We start from the raw sequence: 21,197 nt of genomic DNA, 5'->3' as shown, positions 1-21,197 counted from the left end.
CTACCTATTGGCTCATACTACAGATCATTATGGTGCCATGTCTTGTTGTGCCTTAAGACTCCAACAAAAGAAATCTATTAGATTTCCTTATTTTTCTTAAGTCATTTCCAGAAGACTGATATTTTATACATTACACCATATACATCCTGAAAAATTACTCAATAACTTACTATCAATGTATTGCTCTCATCTTAATTTCATGTGTGAATTTGTTTTTACAAATATCATGAACCGGCCGGGTGGTGGTGGTGCAAGCCTGTAATCCCTGCACTCTGGGAGGCAGAGGCAGGTGGATTTCTGAGTTCGAGGCCAGCCTGGTCTACAAGAGTGAGTTCCAGGACAGCCGGAGCTATACAAAGAAACCCTGTCTCAAAAAAACAAAAAACAAAAAACAAAACAAAAAAAAACCCAAAAACCAAAAAACAAAAAACAAATCCAAAAGATCAAATAAAAAAAAAGCAACAAATATCATGAACCTATGAGAAAGCTTATTAGTAGTAAATAAGGAACATGCTCACACATGTAATAAACATCCTGGAAATGCATTTGGAAGTACTGAAAAAAGACAAAAGTCTTTACTTCAAGCAAAATTATTCACACAAAATTCGTGAAGGCTCAGAAAATTGAGATCTTAGAAAATGTAACATATTCTATATTGATCACATCCATACTTACTATACCATGGCCTTGGTTTAAAATGATTATGTCTAATTTCTGTCAATTGGAATGTCAGGGATATTGAAAGCGCACCCACCAGGTAAATCAAAGTTAGGTGTCTGGAATAGGCCTTGACAATCAGGAAATTGCAACCAACTGTACAATTTACGGAGATTCCAGTTACACAAGTTCATCCGATCTACGCCCCACTACTTGATGACTTATTGGAATAATGGAATAATTATTCCAAATGTGTAGAGATTTACAGTGTGCTATTGTAGAATTTCAAATTGTATACAATAAAAATAAATCTCAATTTCTACCCCTAACACAATATGATTGTCTTCATTCTATAGCCATTTATCCACATACTTGTCTATGGTACAGCAAGTATATAGTGAGGGTGGACAGAACAGTTCCAGGTAGATTCACTATTGGAGTTATGTGGAATTGAATCCATAAAGAATTTGAAGGCTGAAAGTCATTTACTTAGTGAAAAATCACCATATCACATTTGAAGATTAATGGATCAGAGGCTCTCTGGAGTTGGAACATACAGTATTTGTGAACTAGCATTATAAGGACCACACTATCTGTCATACAGGAGCCTCAAGGACTTTCCTAGAGGAACTTCCAGTGGCTTCATTTTTAGGAACCCAGGAGGACTAAGACCATGCAGGGAAAGACAACTTCTCTTCAGCTGCAAAAGAACTTGTCTTACAGTCTGAGGATGGGAAGCTTTTGGAGTATGTGGTAATGGTAAATTACTTGATTGAAACTGATATTTTGATGGGAGAACTAAGAAAAGGGACTGGGATCCTGAGAGAAGGAGGGATCAGAAACCCATCCTTGTCCTGAGAATTCTGAATGCAACATGGTGTGGAATGAGGAGTGGAAGACACTGTCCAGGTCAAATATCCCCTTGCATTTCCTGCACATTTGGGCCTTGAAAAAAGTATCAGCCTCTCCAGTTTGGTTGAAAATGCATTGAAGAACCCATAGAACATCCCAGGGTGCAGGAGTTTTTGGTTAGTAGACAGACATGAACTAGACTATCACTGAGACTACTTTCTTTCCTGCTCATGAAAAGACTGACCCTCAAATCCTAATGTCCATATCTTTACTGTGTTGATAATTACTGAATATGTAGGTGTGACTCATTGTGATTTTTTTCATTTATCTTATTTTTTCCAGGATATTTATATAATAATTTGTAAGTGGGAGTTGTTGTGTGCTGTTTGCAAACATGGCCATATTTGCTTGGTGGCAGGTACAAAGCTGGTATATATTTCACACCCATCTATGGTTTCTAACTCCCCTGTTTTATCACTATCCTAGTAAAGAGAGTGGCCTTTGCTATTGGAGATTTTTCATTCCCAGTGGGCTTTTTAGATCTTAGTTCCTTAAAGATCACTGGAATTTTAATGGCATGTGAAGTTATAGTTAAGTGTTTTTTTAAACAAATTAGCTGTCTTTAAAGTTATGGTTGTATAAACATAGATTAAGTTGGAAACACTCCATATTTATTTTCCATCTGAAACATATGAAGTGTCACTTGTAAATACAGCATTAAGAAATATGTCTTTGTATACTGATTTATTAATGTTATGCCTTAGAGTCTGTAAAAACACTTATGTCTGCATGCTGTGAGGTAATATTAGGCCATAATGTTTTTCTAGTTTGATAATGCAATATACATTAAGATAACAATTGAGATCAAAATTTACATAATCCTGATCAGGTAACTATGAGAAAAATTCTGTGTCTTTTTTCTCCTTCTAGAATAGTGCATTGTTCTCATGCATACATGGCTAGGTGGCCTGCTGTTAATTTTCTTTGATTTGTTGTCTTGAAAAAGCTTCTTTTCCCTCTATCACTAGGAAGTCACCTAGTATACAATGTGATTTTTTAAGAAGCATCTGCCTGACTCTGCCTTTTAGTACTCTGCTAAGTCAGTACAAGAACACATCTGGCTCAGACACTCACCTTTCTAGGAGACTTTCCAGATTTCTTAACAGTCAACTCAAGAGGATGGTCATTACCTAGAACCTGTTCACCTGGCTTTGAACTGATACTGGAAGATTCAGAACTGTAGTCATGTGCTATTTTTCTTTTATTTCTTATTCTTTGTGTTTTCAGAGAAAACCACCCTGCAAGTTGATGAGCATTGTGTAAATGAATGTTAGATCTCAGAGAGAAAATTGAGATCCTTAGAAGAGAAGGGAACATTACATGAGCCTTTGCCTGTTCTTCATGTTGTTCCTTACTAGGGGTGTAACTCATCCTTCAGATTTGTTCCATGGAAATTTCAGGAACTCGGTGCTGTACACTGATCCCAAATTTTTAGTCCCATTTGCACCTTTATTTGAACGACATGATTAGAAGCCCTGGAAAGGCTTGATCCAGCATTTTAGGGGAGTACCAGGACAGAGAAATGGGAGCGAGGTGATTGGGGAATGGGCAGAGGGAAGAGGGCTTAGGGCACCTATGGGAAGGGGGGGAACCGGGAAAGGAGAAGGCATTTGGAATGTAAACAAAGAGTATAGAGGGGGAAAAAAAAGAAGTAGTGGGTCTCAAGTTGTTCTAATTTAAACAGTTCTTTCAAGATATTTTCTCATCTGAAACTGGATGTGAGCTGAGAAATTTTGTGCAGAATTGTCTGTGTTTGTTTCTCTTTTTCGCTTGAGCAAAGCCCTTTTAGAAGTTGAGGTACTTTCTGTAGAATAGATTTCTCATGTGGAAGGTTTACTGATAAGAATGGGTTTTTCAACTGAGAATCAAAACAAAGATGCTTGTCAGGTGCTGTGAAAGGAGACAATAGCAGATATTTTTCAGGTTTGAGATAGGGATGATCAGTCCATCAGGAGCCTGGGAAGGAAATGGGCATGTTCTCTTGGAGGCTGTTGTGAGGCTGTTCCAGTTCACAGAGGTGCTTTTTGGGTTTTTTTGTTTGTTTTTTGTTTTGTTTTTGAATAGGACATCAGTTCAGTTCCCAAAACACATGGGATACCCAACGTTAATGTCAGTTTTGGACATCTGATGCCTTTTCCTGAATATAGTTCACAACACACATAGAGAGTACATACATGTTCTCTCCACATATATAAACCACAGCTAACATTTAAAAAAAAATCCATCAACAATGTGTGGAAACAAAAATGGTATAAGTTTGTTTTCCACATTCTGTCTTTGTAAACTTGATTCTGTAGGAATCTATTTTACATAGTTTCAAGATTTTCTTAAGGTTCCTGTGATTGACTTTCTTTGTAAGAATTAATATTTGGGAAATTATACTTCACTGAACTGTGCATATCAGTGTTGATGTTACCATACTATGCACATCTCTTTATGCCTTAATATCAATATTAAATGAATTTTGTTATGACTGTCGCATACTGTAACATCGGGAAAATTCATGTTTCCTGATTTGTTTTCAGTGAAGGATTTGGAGGGTTAGTCAAGCACTACGAATTTTTATTTTGTTTTTCCATTTCCTGAATGACTTTGATAAAAATTGTTTGGTATTTGAACAAACTTGTAAAATGTCTCAATTGACTTTCTATTGATATCTTATGCTGTACTCCTCAGAAAATGATCAATAATTTCCACTATTCCAATTTAAATATTGATTTTTATTTTAATCTGGATACTTTTGAACTTGGCTTTCTTAAAATTACACATCCTTTTAGCATTCCTATTTATATTTTGCATTAATTGTTCATTGCTGCTGAAACAAATTTATTTTTTACCATTTTTACATAAAAAAAATCTTTCCTTTCCTGTTGTGTACCATGTGCAGTGAGAACATTCTATTGGTAGAACATGACTGTGTGGAAGAGGGCTACTGATTTCTTAGAGTCAAATTTGCATCCAGTCACTTTGCTAAAATATTTATGAATTCTCATTTTCTGGTAGAATTTATGGGTTCACCCATGTATACTGCCATATCATCTGAAAATAGTGATATTTCGACTTCTTCCTTTCTAGTTTGTATCCATTTCATCTCCTTTTTCTGTCTTATTGCTGTTGCTACAACTTCAAGTAGTATATTGAAGAGACATTGGGAGAGTGTACAGCCTTGTCTTGTACCTGCTTTTCCTGTTCCTATTATACAGTCACTACGTATTAGCACACACTTTTGAGCAGATATCTGCAGAACTATAAGAGGGACTATCTTGTAGTGATAATCTAAATATAAGTAGATGCTTTCTTTATCCTCAATGATGATCCTATAAGCATTCCTAAGTAGATAGTAATTGTTAAGCTCTTTTAATAACACTATTAAGACCTATCTGCTATTCAAAACTGCAATCAGATCTCTGCCAGTCTTTAGTGTCACTTCTGAGATAGTTGCATTGGTCTACCTGGGCTAAGACACAAGGCCAGAGACTGCAATGATTAAACAACAGAAACAGTAACATCTCCTAATTCTAGAGGCTGATGTCCAATGTCAGGCACAGATGGTCCGGCTTCTGAAAGTCTCTTCATTTTCTTCTAAATAGCCACCATCTAACAGGCTCCCATACAATCTCTTTATGATGGTACCTTGCTGAATTCTCCTGTTTAGAAGAACAGAAATGTTACTGGAGTAGGGCCAGAAGTTTACTTTCCTAACGTCTTGACCTCCTAGCACAGACATGTTCTGTGGAGTTTAGACCTTGTACACAAAGAATGGGAACATGGGGAGTACAGTTCAAGCCATGCTGGTCTCTGTTCTCTGTAGGGAGTGGTTCTGATTCTTTGTTCTGGAAGCTGCTTATAGATACAGAAATTTCTTTTTCCCAATTGGTTTTTGATTGATTAATAAATATGCTAGGAGCTAAAGGATGGGCAGAAAAATGGTACTTGTACGTTCCAATAGGCAGGCTAGGAGATGCAGGAGAAAAACACCATGCTTCGGAGGGACAGAGGGCCACAAGCCATGAGATTTCTGGGCTAAAGATTCTCGCTGAAGTCCTGACTGTTCGGAGATTTGCTCTGTAGATCAGGGTGACCCCAAACTCCAGAGATCCTACTACCTATGCTATAATATTTTCGGTTTCATTCCTCTTTCTTGATGATTCACAGAGATCCCAGCCAGGAGATCATGATGAAAAACCCTTTAGACATTACACGAGTAAAATTTGGAGCACCCTAAATGGCTGTGTCCATAGATAGGTGAAGATACAATCAGTCATGAGAAATGCTGCTCATCAGTCAGTGGCCTTGTTGTAATAATAAATGGACTGCGGTGTACCCTTCGCCTCTCAGTGGCATTGACATAGATGATGAAAGCCAGCGCTTAATGTCACACAATATAGTCAAGGACACATTGTTGGGAGGGAAGGACCATTTCTGAAACCACTCTGTGTTCTCCCTCTTTGGATTGACATGCTCAGAGCAAGTCAAGAGCCAGGCCATTGAGAACGTCGGGTAGGGCCAAAATGTAAATTCCTAGAACAGCCTCACAGAACACTTGTTTTTTTTTTTTAATATTTATATTTCCTATATTCTTTGTTTACATTCCAAATGATTTCCCCTTTCCCAGATCCCCCCTACCCATATGTCCCATAAACCTTCTTCTCTCCATCCATTCTCCAATCACCTCCCTCCTTTTTCTCTGTCCTTATATTCCCCTCCAATGCTAGATCAATCCTTTCCAGGATCAGGACCCTCTCCATACTTCTTCATGGGAGTCATTTGTTATGTAATTTGTGCCTTGGGTATTCAGGGTTTCTGGGCTAATTAATATGCACTTATCAGAGATTGCATTCCATATGATTGGGTTACCTCACTTAGGATGATATTTTCCAGATCAAACCATTTGCCTAAAAATTCTGTGAATTCATTGTTTCCAATTGCTGAGTAGTATTCCATTGTGTAAATATACCATTTTCTGTATCCATTCCTCCTTTGAGGGACATCTGGGTTCTTTCCAGCTTCTGGCTATTATAAATGAAGCTGCTATGAACATAATGGAGCATGTGTCTTTATTGCATGCCAGGGAATCCTTTGGGTATATGCCCAGGAAAGGTATAGCAGGGTCCTCCGGAAGTGTCATGTCTAGGTTTCTGAGGAACTGCCAGATAGATTTCCAAAGTGTTTGTACCATCTTACAACCCCACCCGCAGTGGATGAGTGTTCTTCTTTCTCCACATCCTCGCCAACACCTGCTGTCTCCTGAGTTTTTGACCTTAGCCATTCTGACTGGTATAAGGTGAAATCTCAGGTTGTTTTGATTTGCATTTCCCTAATGACTAATGATGTTGACAACTTCTTAAGGTGCCTCTTGGCCACCCGAATTTCTTCAGGTGAAAATTCTTTGTTTAGATCTGTACCCCATTTTTAATAGGTTTATTTGGTTCCCTGAGGTCTAACTTCTTGAGTTCTTTGTATATATTGGATATTAGCCCTCTATCAGATGTAGGGCTGGTGAATATCCTTTCCCAATTTGATGGTTGCCATTTTGTCCTTTTAACAGTGTCCTTTGCCTTACAGAAACTTTGTAATTTTATGAGGTCCCATTTGTCAATTCTTGATCTTAGAGCATAAGCTATTGGTGATCTGTTCAGGAACTTTTCCCCTGTGCACATGTCCTCAAAGGTCTTCCCCAGTTTCTTTTCTATTAGTTTCAGTGTGTCTGGTTTTACATGGAGGTCCTTGATCCACTTTGAGTGAAGTTTAGTACATGGAGATAAGAATGGATCAATTCACATTCTTCTGCATGCTGACCTCCCTCTGAACCAGCACCATTTGTTGAAAAGTCTATCTTTTTCCCACTGGATGTTTTCGGCACCTTTGTCGAAGATCAAGTGATCATAGGTGTGTGGATTCATTTCTGGATCTTCAGTTCTATTCCATTGGTCCACTTGTCTGTCACTGTGCCAATACCATGCAGTTTTTAACACTGTTGCTCTGTAGTATTGCTTGAAGTCAGGGATACTGATTCCCCCAGAATTTCTTTTGTTGTTGAGAATAGTTTTAGCTATCCTGGGATTTTTGTTATTCCAGATGAATTTGAGAATTGCTTTTTCTAACTCTGTGAAGAACTGAGTTGGGATTTTGATGGGGATTGCATTGAATCTGTAGATCACTTTTGGCAAGATGGCCATTTTAACTATATTAATCCTGCCGATCCACGAGCATGGCAGATTTTTCCATTTTCTGAGGTCTTCTTCGATTTCCTTCTTCAGAGACCTGAAGTTCTTGTCGTATAGATCTTTCACTTGTTTGGTTAGAGTTACACCAAGATACTTTATATTGTTTGTGGCTATTGTGAAGGGTGTAATTTCCCTAACTTCTTTCTCAGCCTGCTTATCCTTTGAGTATAGGAACACAACTGATTTGCTTGAGTTGATTTTATAACCAGCCACTTTGCTGAAGTTGTTTATCAGCTGTAGGAGTTCTCTGGTGGAGGTTTTCGGGTCACTTAAGCAGACTATCATGTCATCTGAAAATAGTGATAATTTGACTTCTTCCTTTCCAATTTGTATCCCCTTGACCTCCTTATGTTGTCTAATTGCTCTAGCTAGAACTTAAAGTACTATCTTGAAAAGATATGGAGCGAGAGGACAGCCTTGTCTAGACCCTGATTTTAGTGGGATTGCTTCAAGTTTCTCTCCATTTAGTTTGATGTTGACTACTGGTTTGCTGTATAATTGCTTTAACAGTGTTTAGGTATGGGCCTTGAATTCCTGTTCTTTCCAAGACTTTTAGCATGAAAAGATGCTGAATTTTGTCAAATGCTTTTTCTGCATCTAATGAGATGATCATATGGTTTTTTTCTTTGAGTTTGTTTATGTAGTGGATAGCATTGATGAATTTCCTTATATTGAACCATCCCTGCATCCCTGGAATGAAGCCTACTTGATCATGGTGGATGATCGTTTTGATGTGTTCTTGGATTTGGTTGGCAAGAATTTTATTAAGTATTTTTGCATCAATATTCATAAGGGAAATTGGCCTGAAGTTCTCTTTCTTTGTTGGATCTTTGTGTGGTTTTGGTATCAGCGTAATTGTGGCTTCATAGAATGAGTTGGGTAGAGTTCCTTCTGTTTCTATTTTGTGGAATAGTTTGAAGAGTATTGGTGTTAAGTCTTCTATGAAGTTCTGATAGAATACTGCACTGAAGCCATCTGGTCCCGTGCTTTTTTTGGTTGGGAGACTTTCTATGACCCTTTTAATTTCTTCAGGTGTTATGGGACTGTTTGGATGATCTATTTGATCCTGATTTAGATTTGGTGTCAGATATCTGTCTAGGAAACTGTCCATTTCCTCCAGATTCTCCAGTTGTGTTGAGTATAGGCTTTTGTAGTAGGATCTAATGATTTTTTGAATTTCCTCAGTTTCTGTTGTTATAGCTCCCTTTTCATTTCTAAGTTTGTTGATCTGTATACTGTCTCTGTGCCCATTGGTTAGTCTGGCTAAGGGTTTATCTATCTTGTTGATTTTCTCAAAGAACCAGCTCCTGGTTTTGTTGATTCTTTGTATGGTTCTCTTTGTTTCTACTTGATTGATTTTGGCCCTGAGTTTGATGATTTCCTGCCTTCTACTCCTCCTGGGTGAAATAGCTTCTTTTTGTTCCAGGGCTTTCAGGTGTGTCATTAAGCTGTTAGTGTATGCTGTCTCCATTTTCTTTTTGGAGGCACTCAGGGCTATGAGTTTTCCTCTTAGCACTGCTTTCATTGTGTCCCATAGATTTGGGTATGTTGTGTCTTCATTTTCATTGTGTTCTAAAAAGTCTTTAATTTCTTTCTTTATTTCTTCCTTGACCAAGGTATCATTGAGTAGAATATTGTTCAGTTTCCACGTGTATGTGGGTTTTCTGTTGTTTTTGTTGCTATTGAAGACCACTTTTACTCCATAGTGATCTGATAGGAGGCATAGGATTAGTTCGATCTTCTTATATTTGTTTATGATGGCATATTTGGTCCTCATTTCTATTAAGACTTCTTGCTACAAAAACCTTGACAGTCAGTTTTTCTTCTCTACATACCAACTAAAAGAACATTAGAAAAACACTTTGAAGATGATTACTTCATTTAGATTTTGTAGCCTCTACCTTGAACTCTCCATTGCTACCTGCAGTGTAGAAAAGATGGGTGAAGCTCTCACCCATTTGACAAATGAGAGCTAAAGATTAAAATCTATGGAGATAAAGAAGTGTGTTAACACTGTGCAAGGTAACATTACATGGTGTTTCATGACCAATACAACATTAATCCTGAATGTTTTATAGGTATAGAGTCCATTAACCATTGCTAACCAGTCCTTAACCATTCCTTTACCACAGTGTCCTCCTGAGGTCCCCATCTTATCCTCAGTGAATGGACATTTAGGTTATTTTAAAATTTAGGTCATCATCAATGTAACTGCAATGAGCATAAGAATTCTGATACTTGTTAAAATTAAAATTGAGTGCATGAAAATATAATGAGATCTCTTAGAAGCACTCTAACTCTATCATTTTGTGTGCCTGCAGTCTACATGTGAGACCCTATAGACTGCAGGCACACATAAGCTTGGATAGTATGAGACTGTGTAAAGAACAGGGTTTACTGTGTTGTTTTTTTCTCCCTCATATTGCCCTATGGTTGTATCAATGCAGAAACCTGGAAAGAACATTGAGGCTATCTCCCTGTGTAACTAGCAATTGCTAGGCCTGCTGCGAATCCCTATTTAGCTTGGACGACCTTGCTGGGCCATAGGACAGCAGCAGCTCCTCTACTGGAGGAATCAGAGATCAAAGGTCTTTGACAGCTGCAGCTTTCCAGCTTTGCTTTTCCACCCTAATTTCCCTGTCTCTCAGAACACTTCCTGTTCCTCTTCTATAGCACAGGGTCATCTGTGTTCACAATCCATTGCACACACAATGCTCATTGCAGCAATCTCTACCTCATAACTGAGAAGTCCTGTAGGCAAATTTAGTGAAAGTCAAGGACTAATAACAATTAAAACTGCTTTGATGTGTTAATTAGGCATCTCAGACAGTTGCCCCAGGGTTTGAGAATTAACATTAGGGTGAATGAGAAGCTTGACATGGTTTACCTATAATCTCAAAACTTATTTCAAAATATTTTAAAAGGATTTATGTTCCCATGTTCTTCAGGGAATAGACATGTGAATTAAAGCACATTCCTTCCAACAGGTCCACTGCTGTCCTCTGAATACATCAGCTTCAAATCTCCTCACTAAACTCAATTCTTATACACGTCCCTTTTGGTTTTCTATCCCATGCAAGATACAGGGAAATGGGAGGACCCTCAGTCAGTGCTGTCTTTCCCTTCTTATTGACCAGTCAGGGCCCAGCCTGAAAGAAGTTGCAGGACTGTCTTCCAAGCATTGGGCAGTAGAGCCAGAATTAGGGGTTCAAAGAAAGTCATAGCTACACAGCATGAGCAAGGGTGAACTATATTAAACCTTGCTAGAAAGAAATATGAAAGCCTCTGAGTAAAAGAAATGAAATTCTTATAAATGGGAAACATTGGAGAATAGGAACTAGTGCTAGATCAGAGCAGTGATGCATAAAGAAAATATCATTTAAATAGTAATATTAACAATTGACTTTAAAAAAATCATGAATATAATTGAAAAACAGATAGGTATACTGACTTTGAAAAATACCAGACCCTTTCCTGGTAGAGGGAATGGTATTACTAGATTCAGTTTGACTTTCCTCCTATATGCAATGTGAGCTGAGATCTATAACCCGACAAACACAGCTTGAGTCAATAGTCCCTGTCTGAAATCTCTGAGCTGAGTTAACAATGTCAGTGAGGACTGCACATATCTGCATAGCACAGACCATTAACTGGAAATTTAATATTCATTGGCTCAAGCTAATCTTCAGAAATTGTATACCCACCAATCTGGTCTGATTTCATTCAAATGCATGAGTTGATGCATGCTGGGAAATTACATAATCACTCATGCTTCCTGATTCAGGGTCCTCTTAATCATTTTAACCCCTAAAACTGACTCCCTTAACCTTTAGTCTGTGATCTACATATTGCTGATCCCGCTTTACCCAGCCCTTTTCACCTTACACTGTCCCACTTGCTCTGGTCTGAAAGTGAAAGCAATGCTCCAACTGCAAATACTTTTCCTGTTGCTGCAATGAACACTTAGTTACATACCTCAAATGAGTAATTTTAAATCTTTGTTATGGGATAGCCTTTCAATTAAATAATTTGGGAAATTTAATCAAGAGAAAAGCCCTGGGGAGAAAGACTGTGATCAAGGTAACCTGATTCAACGTATCTTGCTTAGAAACAATTTTGTAAGTGGATGAAAATATACCTGTCCCAGAATTAAAATGTGTTACCAAGGAGCAATCACTCTAAGCAATAATAAAGATTAATAAAATTAATCTTCTTAAGGACACCATGCGTTTGGCTCTAGATAGTTCTCAAACATGAGTCAGCCTAGAATAGATCTTGCTTTCTACATATGCTGTCACTTTTGGCATCAGAATCCACGATATGCTTTGGACAATTTCAATATGGACTAGACACTGCAGTTCCAGCCATGTAGGCAGATGGGAGTTTTACACAGCAAAGATATTCCTAGAATTATTCCATAAGTACACCAGTACCCTAAAACAACAGGTCAGTCTTCAGTGACAAGGTCCTAAATGGAAAGCCCCAGAGGATGAGAATGTTAGCAAAAGTAGAACAATGGAAAAGGTAATAGTTGCAGTTGAGAGGTCTGCTGTGTGTGAGAAATTCTAAGTCATTCAATTTTCCCAAGGAACACTCAGGAGCCAGGTGCTGAGTGGAAGCCTGCTAGGTCAGACAGGCAGAGAAAGCACCTGCTGACCTTCCTCTTCAGGTAAAATCCCAGAAAGAAGCTCTTTCTGCCACACCTTCTCACATGATCTCATCCAAACTGAATGGACCTCAGTGCTTCTTCCTGTGCATCTCTGTCTTTGCACCAAACTCCATCTTACTCTCTAAGATTTCTTTTTAATAATCCGGGTTCTCCGCCTGTCATCTGGTTGCTTGCTCCACCTACTGAACCATGGTTGATTTTGTTTAATCTTGTTTACATTTGGGGTTCACTGTATGATGAACTGAGGTCTTGTACAAACTTTGTCCTACACAGTAAGTGTCTAAGAACAGCCTCTAGTAAACTACTTAGAGGGGAACTATGGAAAGAAATGAGAGACTTCTATGAGAGTGCACATACTACTCGTGGTGGTCTGAATGAACATATTGTCTGTAGTCTCTGTGAAGGCGTCGCCTTGGAGGAATAATGCCCTTGGATGTGAGCTTCGGGAGTTAAAAGACTCCCTCTTCTGAGTGCATTTACTCTGCATCCTTTTTGTGGATCTCTATATGAACCCTCAGCTCCCAGCTTCCAGCTCAGCTGCCAACCTGCCATGATGTGCCATTCTCCATGGGCTTTAATCTTCAGGAACCGTATAAAACCTTCATTCTGTAAGTTGCCTTGGTCATGCTGTTTTACCATAGAAGTGGAAAAATAACTAAGACACACTTCTATATCAGAGGGATGACATTGGATTACCCATATCCAGTGGTACACAGATGCCTTTAATTCTGACGCAGAGAACTGAACACATCTCTCTAGATTCTCTAGACACTTATGTACATGTTTGCCCATACAGATGTTTTAGCAAGTTCCAGTTTCAGGCTGGAGAAATGGCTGAGGAAATGAAAATGATTGCTTTTTGAGAGGTCCTAGGTACAATTTGCATCAACTATACTGTGGTTCATAAAATTTTGTAACTCTAGTTGCAGGAAATGTGATGGTCTTTTCTGGCCTTCATGGGCACAAGCATGCACAAGATGCACAGGCAGAAATATATGTCACCTAAACACTTGTATATTTAAAAGAACACAAAATAAAGATACTTTTTCTTAATGCCAGATTCATAGATGAAAAGTGGAGACTGTATTTTAAATTAACTCAGCTGGCTGAAGGAGATTATTAGCCATCTTCATAATTGGAATCTCCAATATTGATTTATTTCTAGACCAGTCTATGGTTTAGTTAGCTGATCACATTAAAGGAAAGAAAAGAGTCACATTATAACTCCTCTTTAGATTAATTTTTTTCTAAGCTAGCTGAATAGTCTCCATGTTCTGCTCCACAAAGTCTAAATACTTGAAGCAAGGCAATTCATCTAATCTGGGGCATTTCACAATTAAAGTAAGTCAAGAACATATACCCAAAATAGCTCTTATGTTACCATTGTCTGGACACTCAGGAAGCCCACAGTCAGCATATCTTCAGCATGCCACACCAATCACTCTAGCAGCTAGCATGCTTCTACAGCATTCTGTGGAAAAAACATAGACACGCCTTCTTTCCCAATATTAAGTCAGGATCATGGCGTATGTCAATAAGTGATTTCCTTCATTTCCCGAGGCATCAGTATGCCCAGTTACAGGATGTTATATACACTGAGAACGGAATTCCTTGGCATCCAAATTTTAAAATTTTCTTAAAAATATACAAGCATAATTTAAATAATATGCACAGGGTCACAATTTCCCCCTCTCTTTTCCTTTTTGGCAGCATGTATAGAAAATAAACGTAGCATTTCTTAGTTGCTTTTTCTCTTAGAGCAGTTGCAACTAGAAAGCCTAAAGGATGAATCATTAGTCACATGCACATATTTTAAACTTTTAAATTAGAAATATGAGTATTATTTATCTATAATAATTAATTAATTAACACCATTATGTGGTAGAGGTAGAAACTGAGGACACCAAGAACAAATCTTTAGACTTTGATGTGCACAAAAATACAAAATTATTTTTTAAGCCATTATCCTATGGATGATATAAATAATATGCTTGTTCATCCAACTGTTTCTATATAGCCTGTCTGAGATACAAATTTTATGTGCCTTGACAAATTTTATGGTCTTCGTCCAGGCACCTTTTCAAAGAGTAATTATCTAGAAGTATATTGTAGCTGTCTTCAGATATGCCAATAGGGTGTCATATTTTATCATACATAGGTGGTTGCGAGCCACCATGTGGTTCCTGGGATCCGAGCCCCCATGCTCCATGATTGAGGGCCTAGCCCTTAATGGCTGAGCCATCTCTCCAGGCTTACAACCATAAAATACAGGAGTTCAGCTTCCAGCACTCATGGCTGTCTCTCAGTCTTTTGATTAGCTCTTAGATATATGTTCATTTAAAGAACATATCTTGTGGGGGCTGGAGTGATGGCTCAGCAATTAAGATCACTGACTGCTCTTCGAAAGGTCCTGAGTTCAAATCCCAGCAACCACATGGTGGATCACAACCATCCATAATGAGATCTGATGCTCTCTTCTGGTGTGTCTGAGGACAGCTACAGTGTACTTACATATAATAATAAATAAATCTTTAAAAAAAAAAAGAACATATCTTTTTAAATTTGAATTACATTTGCATAAACAATTGTAAAAATTAAGAATTAGCAGTATTAAAAAGGAAGCAATTTTAAGCAATTATAAAAAATTTTATACACACACACACACACACACACACACACACACACACACTATTATTAAAAGCTTTATTTTTAACATCTTAAAAATAGTTGCTAGAGCACCCAAATCAGGTATCTGTACTGAAGCAGGGGGAAACTCAAAGGAACAAACATGTGATCTGAGAGTAACAAATTATCTTTTGGATAACAATTATTAGTTTTGCCTAAAAAGGGTTGCCATGTAATAGATCAACCATCAATGTTTTGTAATAACCAATTTGATTGTTGTTTGAAAGAAGGAACAAACGTTTTCTACCTTGAAAACAGGTTTAAGTCCTCCTGAGTGCTGGGATTAAAGGCATGTGCCACCAAAACCTGACCCTAGGCAAGGACATTGTATGAGGTTCCTCAAATGTAAATACCTTCTATTCTGAGCCTTTTGTCTAATACCAGATTCAAACCCACCTGTCCTGCAAAGACTTGTATGAGGGTCAAATAACAAAAGGAAACTGTAATTTCAGGATTCCCAGAAAAATTCTACTCATTGTTTCACAGTAATCAGAGCCTGTGTGTTATCAAATAAATTTCCACTGAGATCTCCTTTTTAATCTTGGAGGGTTAAATTTTGTTTCTACCATTGTATCCAATAATCTTGTGGAAAAGTGGAAATAGGCCTATAATGGCCACAACTGTATCACTCTTAAAATTATCTTAATCACAAAATATGTTAAAAAATCATGAGCCTTTAACTAGACTGAAAACTGAAAACTGCAGCCAATGACACACTGGCCATCTTTATTGTAACTTATTAAAAAATTTTAATTTTTCTTGCAATATTAGAGCACAACTACAACTTTGGAAGCAAATCTAGTCTAGTCACATGGCTTATTCATTTCTTTATTTTATAATTCATTTATTTAGAGACAGAATCTCACTGTGGTGTCTGTCTTCCCTGAACACCCTATGTAAACCAGGTTGACCTTGAACACAGACATGGATCAAGATATATACCACCACCCCTGCCTCCTTCCATTTTTTGCTAGGATTTCTCAAGCAGCCCTGGCTGACTTTCAACTCAGTTTCTCTCCAAGGTTAATTTTTAACTTTTGTTTCTGCTGCCTCACTTCCTTAAGTGCTAGGTTTTCATTCTAATGCTGCCATGTGGGAAGTGCAGGGGATTGAACTCTGGACTTTCTACATGCTACACAAGGATTACAGAGAACTCCTTCCATAGTTGAGACGATAAAGCTGCCTCAGTTTCTTTTACACGTCTGGATACCTACAATTGCAGTGATTTTGTGAAACAAATTGTGCCTCTATATGCTATTTCATCAGAGTCTCAAGAAGGACATATGGATCACCTGAGGCAAGGAAAAGCTATCCCATTACCAGAGCCTATGCAATGGGACACTCCCCACACAAAGATCCAGAGTTCTGGTCTAGTCTTTTGGAGATGAAGGCCTGCTGTGCACCTCTCAGCCTGGAGGGGGTTGAAAGGAAACAGAGCAGGATTCTACTGTGGATTTAAAGACTGATGGTGTCCAGATGCTCTAAGTCTCTAACTATACTGAATGCTGATAACTTCTAAAAATGTCCTAAAACATTTTGCTCATTCTGAGGGTTAAAAGCTGCTGGCTCAGGCAATTACCACCTGTAGCCTAACAGCAAGGGTCTAAGCAGTGTAGCCTCTGTTTTATCTACCCAGGAATTGCAGGGTTCAAACTTAGTCTGCTAGTTGAAGTTGAAAAAAAAGGGGTACTTTGAAAAGTGATTTTAGTGTTTATTTCTAAGTTGTAAAAAGTTTTCTATGAAAGTTCGCTAAGAAAAAAGGGAAATGTAGAAGGATCTTGAACTGGAAATTGGAAATTTGTGTTCCTCACTTTTCCCTCAGCACTTACACAACTTTCATAATACGTGATCACATGGCATGTAATCTTAAGACACAACAAGAAATGGTACCAAAATGATCTGTAGTATGAGCCATTAGGTAGCATTGTTCAGAGTTTTAAAGGAATTTGGCTCATTATTAACCTAGAAAACTGGAATACCCAAAACATAATCCACACATTAAATGAGATACAAGAAGAAAGGAGGAGTGGTCCCTGGTTCTGGAAAGACTCAGTGAAACAGTATTCGGCAAAACCAGAACGGGGAACTGGGAAGGGGTGGGAGGGAGGAGAGGGGAAGAGAAGGGGGCTTACGGGACTTTCGGGGAGTGGGGGGGGCTAGAAAAGGGGAAATCATTTGAAATGTAAATAAATTATATCGAATAAAAAAAATTTAAAAAAAATGGGTTACAGAGTTAAAAAAAAATTTGGCTCAATCAAATGCTATTAAAGAGTTTAGAGACATGCAGTTACATAGCACAATATGTAATTCCACCCCCCCAAAATGAGGGCGCCCCAGCACCCCGTGCGTCGGAAGGCAACATCCATATCACTCACGAGATACGGTCTTGATGCAATAGCAAGAGGATTTTTATTCCAAAGGCTCTGCGCTCCACAGTTGTACACCACGCAGGGGTAGAGGACTGTGGACCCTGAGCAACTCAAGTCAGGGTTATTTAAAAGGAAAAAAATCACAAGTCAAGGGGTGGAAGGCAATCATGCACGGGACGGGAAGCACAGATTGAACAAGTCAGGCAATAGTTTATGCCTTAAGGAAGGTTAATGATTTTCTGGAGCAAACATCCTTGGGGCATTGTAGAGTTAAACATTGGACCAATCATCAGATGAGCTTGCTCCTGGGGCAGGGTGAGCTATCTCTTGAGGCAAAAGGTCTCAAGCTGAGGGCAGAAAGGCAAGGTACCCAGTGACTCAGTGCTAAGCTAATTGCTGGGGTCTAAAAATATTGAGTTGGGGGGTAATGGCATTAGCAGTTTACAAGAGGAAGATAAACAGATAATTAGCTCATTTCTAGTTACCTTACGGGGCCAGGATCACTTATTCAAGGCCTTTTTGCCTAGCTCTTAACAAAGGGCAGGCTCTGGAATGTGAAGTGTTTGGGGCTCCTTAGAAGGCTGGTGTTAGAGCTTCTTTGGAGCATGATAGCATTTTAAACTTTTGATTATTTGGGGTCATTACTTAGGCTGTATTTTCTATCCTTTCAAATATGGATGTCTATCCTGAAAATGACAAAGCCACATTTTTGCTTATTTTTGGTAGACTTTTCTCTCATATTCCTAAGAATTCATGAAAGACATTTCTTGTTGAGGTTCTCAAATCATTATACACACAATACATACATGTATTGCCTGTGGCATAAGAGACAGAAGTCAAGTGTTTATACCACCACTGCATTTGAAACATTTCTCTCATGTACATATTTTCAGGATAATTCTAAAATGTCCATCCTTGGTAAAGGATTTCTTCATTCACTACAACTTCTAAACTTACACTACTATAAAAATTCTCTGATGTTTTCTAAGACAGCTAATATGGGCAAAGCACTGGTTTCATTCACTGCATTTGTGATTTTTCTCTTGTATGAACTCTCTGATAATTTCTAAGACTGCTACTGTGGATAAAGTAACTGTCACATTCAATACAATTAGAGTTTCTCTTCTTTATTTATTCTCTAACAAGTATGAATATTGTATTTTTGGGTAAAGCATTTCTCATATTCACTGCATTTGTAAGGTTTAGCTCCTGTATGGATTCCCTGATGAATTCTAAGACTACTTTAGTCAGTAAAGCATTTGTCACATTCACTGCATTTGTAAGGTTTCTCTTCTATATGAATTCGCTGATGACATTTCAGACTCCATTTGTGGGTAATGCATTTGTCACATTCACTGCATTTGTAAGGTTTCTCTCCAGTATGAATTCGCTGATGGCTATGAAGACTGCATATTTGGATAAAGCATTTGTCACATTCACGGCACTTGTAAGGTGTTTCCCCTGTATGAATTCTCTGGTGACATTGCAGACTAACGCTGTGATTGAAATATTTGTCAAATTCACTACATCTGTAAGGTTTCTCTCCTATATGAATTCTCTAATGACTTCTAAGACTACTTTTGTCAGTAAAGCATTTCTCACATTCACTGCATTTGTAAGGTTTCTCTCCCGTATGAATTCGTTGATGACTATGAAGACTGTGTATTTGGGTAAGGCATTTTTCACATTCACTGCATTTGTAAAGTTTCTCTCCTGTATGAATTTTCTGATGAATTCTAAGACTACTTTTGCCAGTAAAGGATTTGTCACATTCACTGCATTTGTAACGTTTCTCTCCTGTATGAATTCTATGATGAATTCTAAGATTACTTTTGTCACTAAAGCATTTGTCACATTCACTGCATTTGTAAGGTTTCTCTCCTGTATGAGTTCTATGATGAATTCTAAGACTACTTTTGTCAAAAAAGCATTTGTCACATTCACTGCATTTGTAAGGTTTCTCTCCTGTATGAGTTCTATGATGAATTCTAAGACTGCTTTTGTCAGTAAAGCATTTGTCACATTCACTACATTTGTAAGGTTTCTCTCCTGTATGAATTCTCTGATGAATCCTAAGATAGGACTGTCGGGTAAAGCATTTATCACATTCAGTGCATTTGTAAGGTTTTTCTCCCCTATGAATACTCTGATGACTATGAAGTCTGCATTTTTGGGTAAAGCATTTGTCACATTCACTGCATTTGTAAGGTTTCTCTCCTGTATGAATTCGCTGATGACTATGAAGATTGCATATTTGGGTAAAGCATTTGTCACATTCACTGCATTTGTAAGGTTTCTCTCCTGTATGAATTCGTTGATGACTATGAAGACTGTGTATTTGGGTAAAGCATTTGTCACATTCACTGCATTTGTAAGGTTTCTCTCCGGTATGGATTTTCTGATGAATATTAAGACTACCTTTATCAGTAAAGCATTTGTCACATTCGCTGCACTTGTAAGGTTTCTCTCCCGTATGAATTCTCTGATGACATTGCAGACTGCATTTTTGGGTAAAGCATTTGTCACATTCACTGCATTTGTAAGGTTTCTCTCCTGTATGAGTTCTGTGATGAATTCTAAGACTACTTTTGTCAAAAAAGTATTTGTCACATTCACTGCATTTGTAAGGTTTCTCTCCTGTATGAATTTTCTTATGAATCCTAAGCCTATTTTTGTCAGTAAAGCATTTGTCACATTCACTACATTTGTAAGGTTTCTCTCCCGTATGAATTCTCTGATGAATCCTAAGATAGGCTCGTCGGGTAAAGCATTTATCACATTCACTGCATTTGTAAGGTTTCTCACCTGTATGAATTCGCTGATGAATTTGAAGATGGAATTTTTGGGTAAAACATTTGTCACATTGACTACATTTGTAAGGTTTCTCTCCCGTATGAATTCTCTGATGACTATGAAGACTGCATTTTTGGGTAAAGCATTTGTCACATTCATTGCATTTGTAAGGTTTCTCTCCTGTATGAATTCTATGATGAATTCTAAGAATGCACCTGTGAGTAAAGCATTTGTCACATTGACTACATTTGTAAAGATTCTTACCATTATTGTTTGGTTTCAGCATCAGTTTATGTTTAGATACAAAACCCTTATCAAATTCTGGACTGTTGTTTTCTTTCTTCCCTATGTGTATTCCTTGATTTAGATTATTTATAGAGCACTCATTTAAACACTTTATACAGTCTTTATATTTGGAAACTTCTCTGGTTTTCCCAATTTTAAGTCTTTTCAGGTTTGAGGATTGAAGTGAGGCATCTCTGTGGTTAGTTTTATAAGGTGTACTTTGGGTGGATTCATTAATCATTTTGCTGAGCTCATTACATTTATAAGACTTCTCTTGCATATTCACATGTTCATGGACATTACACTCTGTGTCTTGATCTAAGATCTTCTGATGTCTTCCATGTATGAGATGATTTTCTGAAAAGATACAAATAAAGATGGCAGGGATTATTGTATTGAGGAAAAAGATATTCAGTAATGCGTGTTTGCTGATATTTCAAGTTAATTAGACCCTCTCAAAAATTCATGCTCTCGGGCTGGAGAGATGGCTCAGTGGTTAAGAGCCCTGACTGCTCTTCCAAAGGTCTTGAGTTCAAATCCCAGCAACCACATGATGGCTCACAACCATCCGTAATGAGATCTGACACCTTCTTGCGGTGT

At 37.9% G+C, this 21,197-nt stretch overlaps 2 protein-coding genes across 4 annotated transcripts in view; one reads left to right on the top strand and one right to left on the bottom strand.

Annotated features, from left to right (window-relative positions):
- LOC127681614 (zinc finger protein 665-like) overlaps positions 1–21,197 on the top strand; it is a 233,961-nt gene that overhangs the window by 120,372 nt on the left and 92,392 nt on the right. The window lies entirely within an intron of this gene.
- The window catches only part of LOC127681600 (oocyte zinc finger protein XlCOF6-like), a 1,434,619-nt gene that overhangs the window by 1,377,316 nt on the left and 36,106 nt on the right, over positions 1–21,197 (bottom strand). Inside the window, exon 6 of one of the 2 annotated variants that reach the window (XM_052178049.1) lies at positions 17,537–20,954. The exons of the other annotated variant lie outside the window; for it this stretch is intronic. Coding sequence (XP_052034009.1) covers positions 19,078–20,954 — 1,877 coding nt within the window. The 3' untranslated portion in view covers positions 17,537–19,077. Of the gene's footprint in view, positions 1–17,536; positions 20,955–21,197 lie in introns of those variants that run through there. 2 annotated transcript variants of the gene reach the window in all.

This window comes from Apodemus sylvaticus, chromosome 3 (genome assembly GCF_947179515.1).
Source record: "Apodemus sylvaticus chromosome 3, mApoSyl1.1, whole genome shotgun sequence".
NCBI classification, from domain to species: domain Eukaryota; kingdom Metazoa; phylum Chordata; class Mammalia; order Rodentia; family Muridae; genus Apodemus; species Apodemus sylvaticus.
The sequence above is the reverse complement of the archived record's forward strand: the minus strand, read 5'-3'. Positions and strand labels throughout refer to the sequence as shown.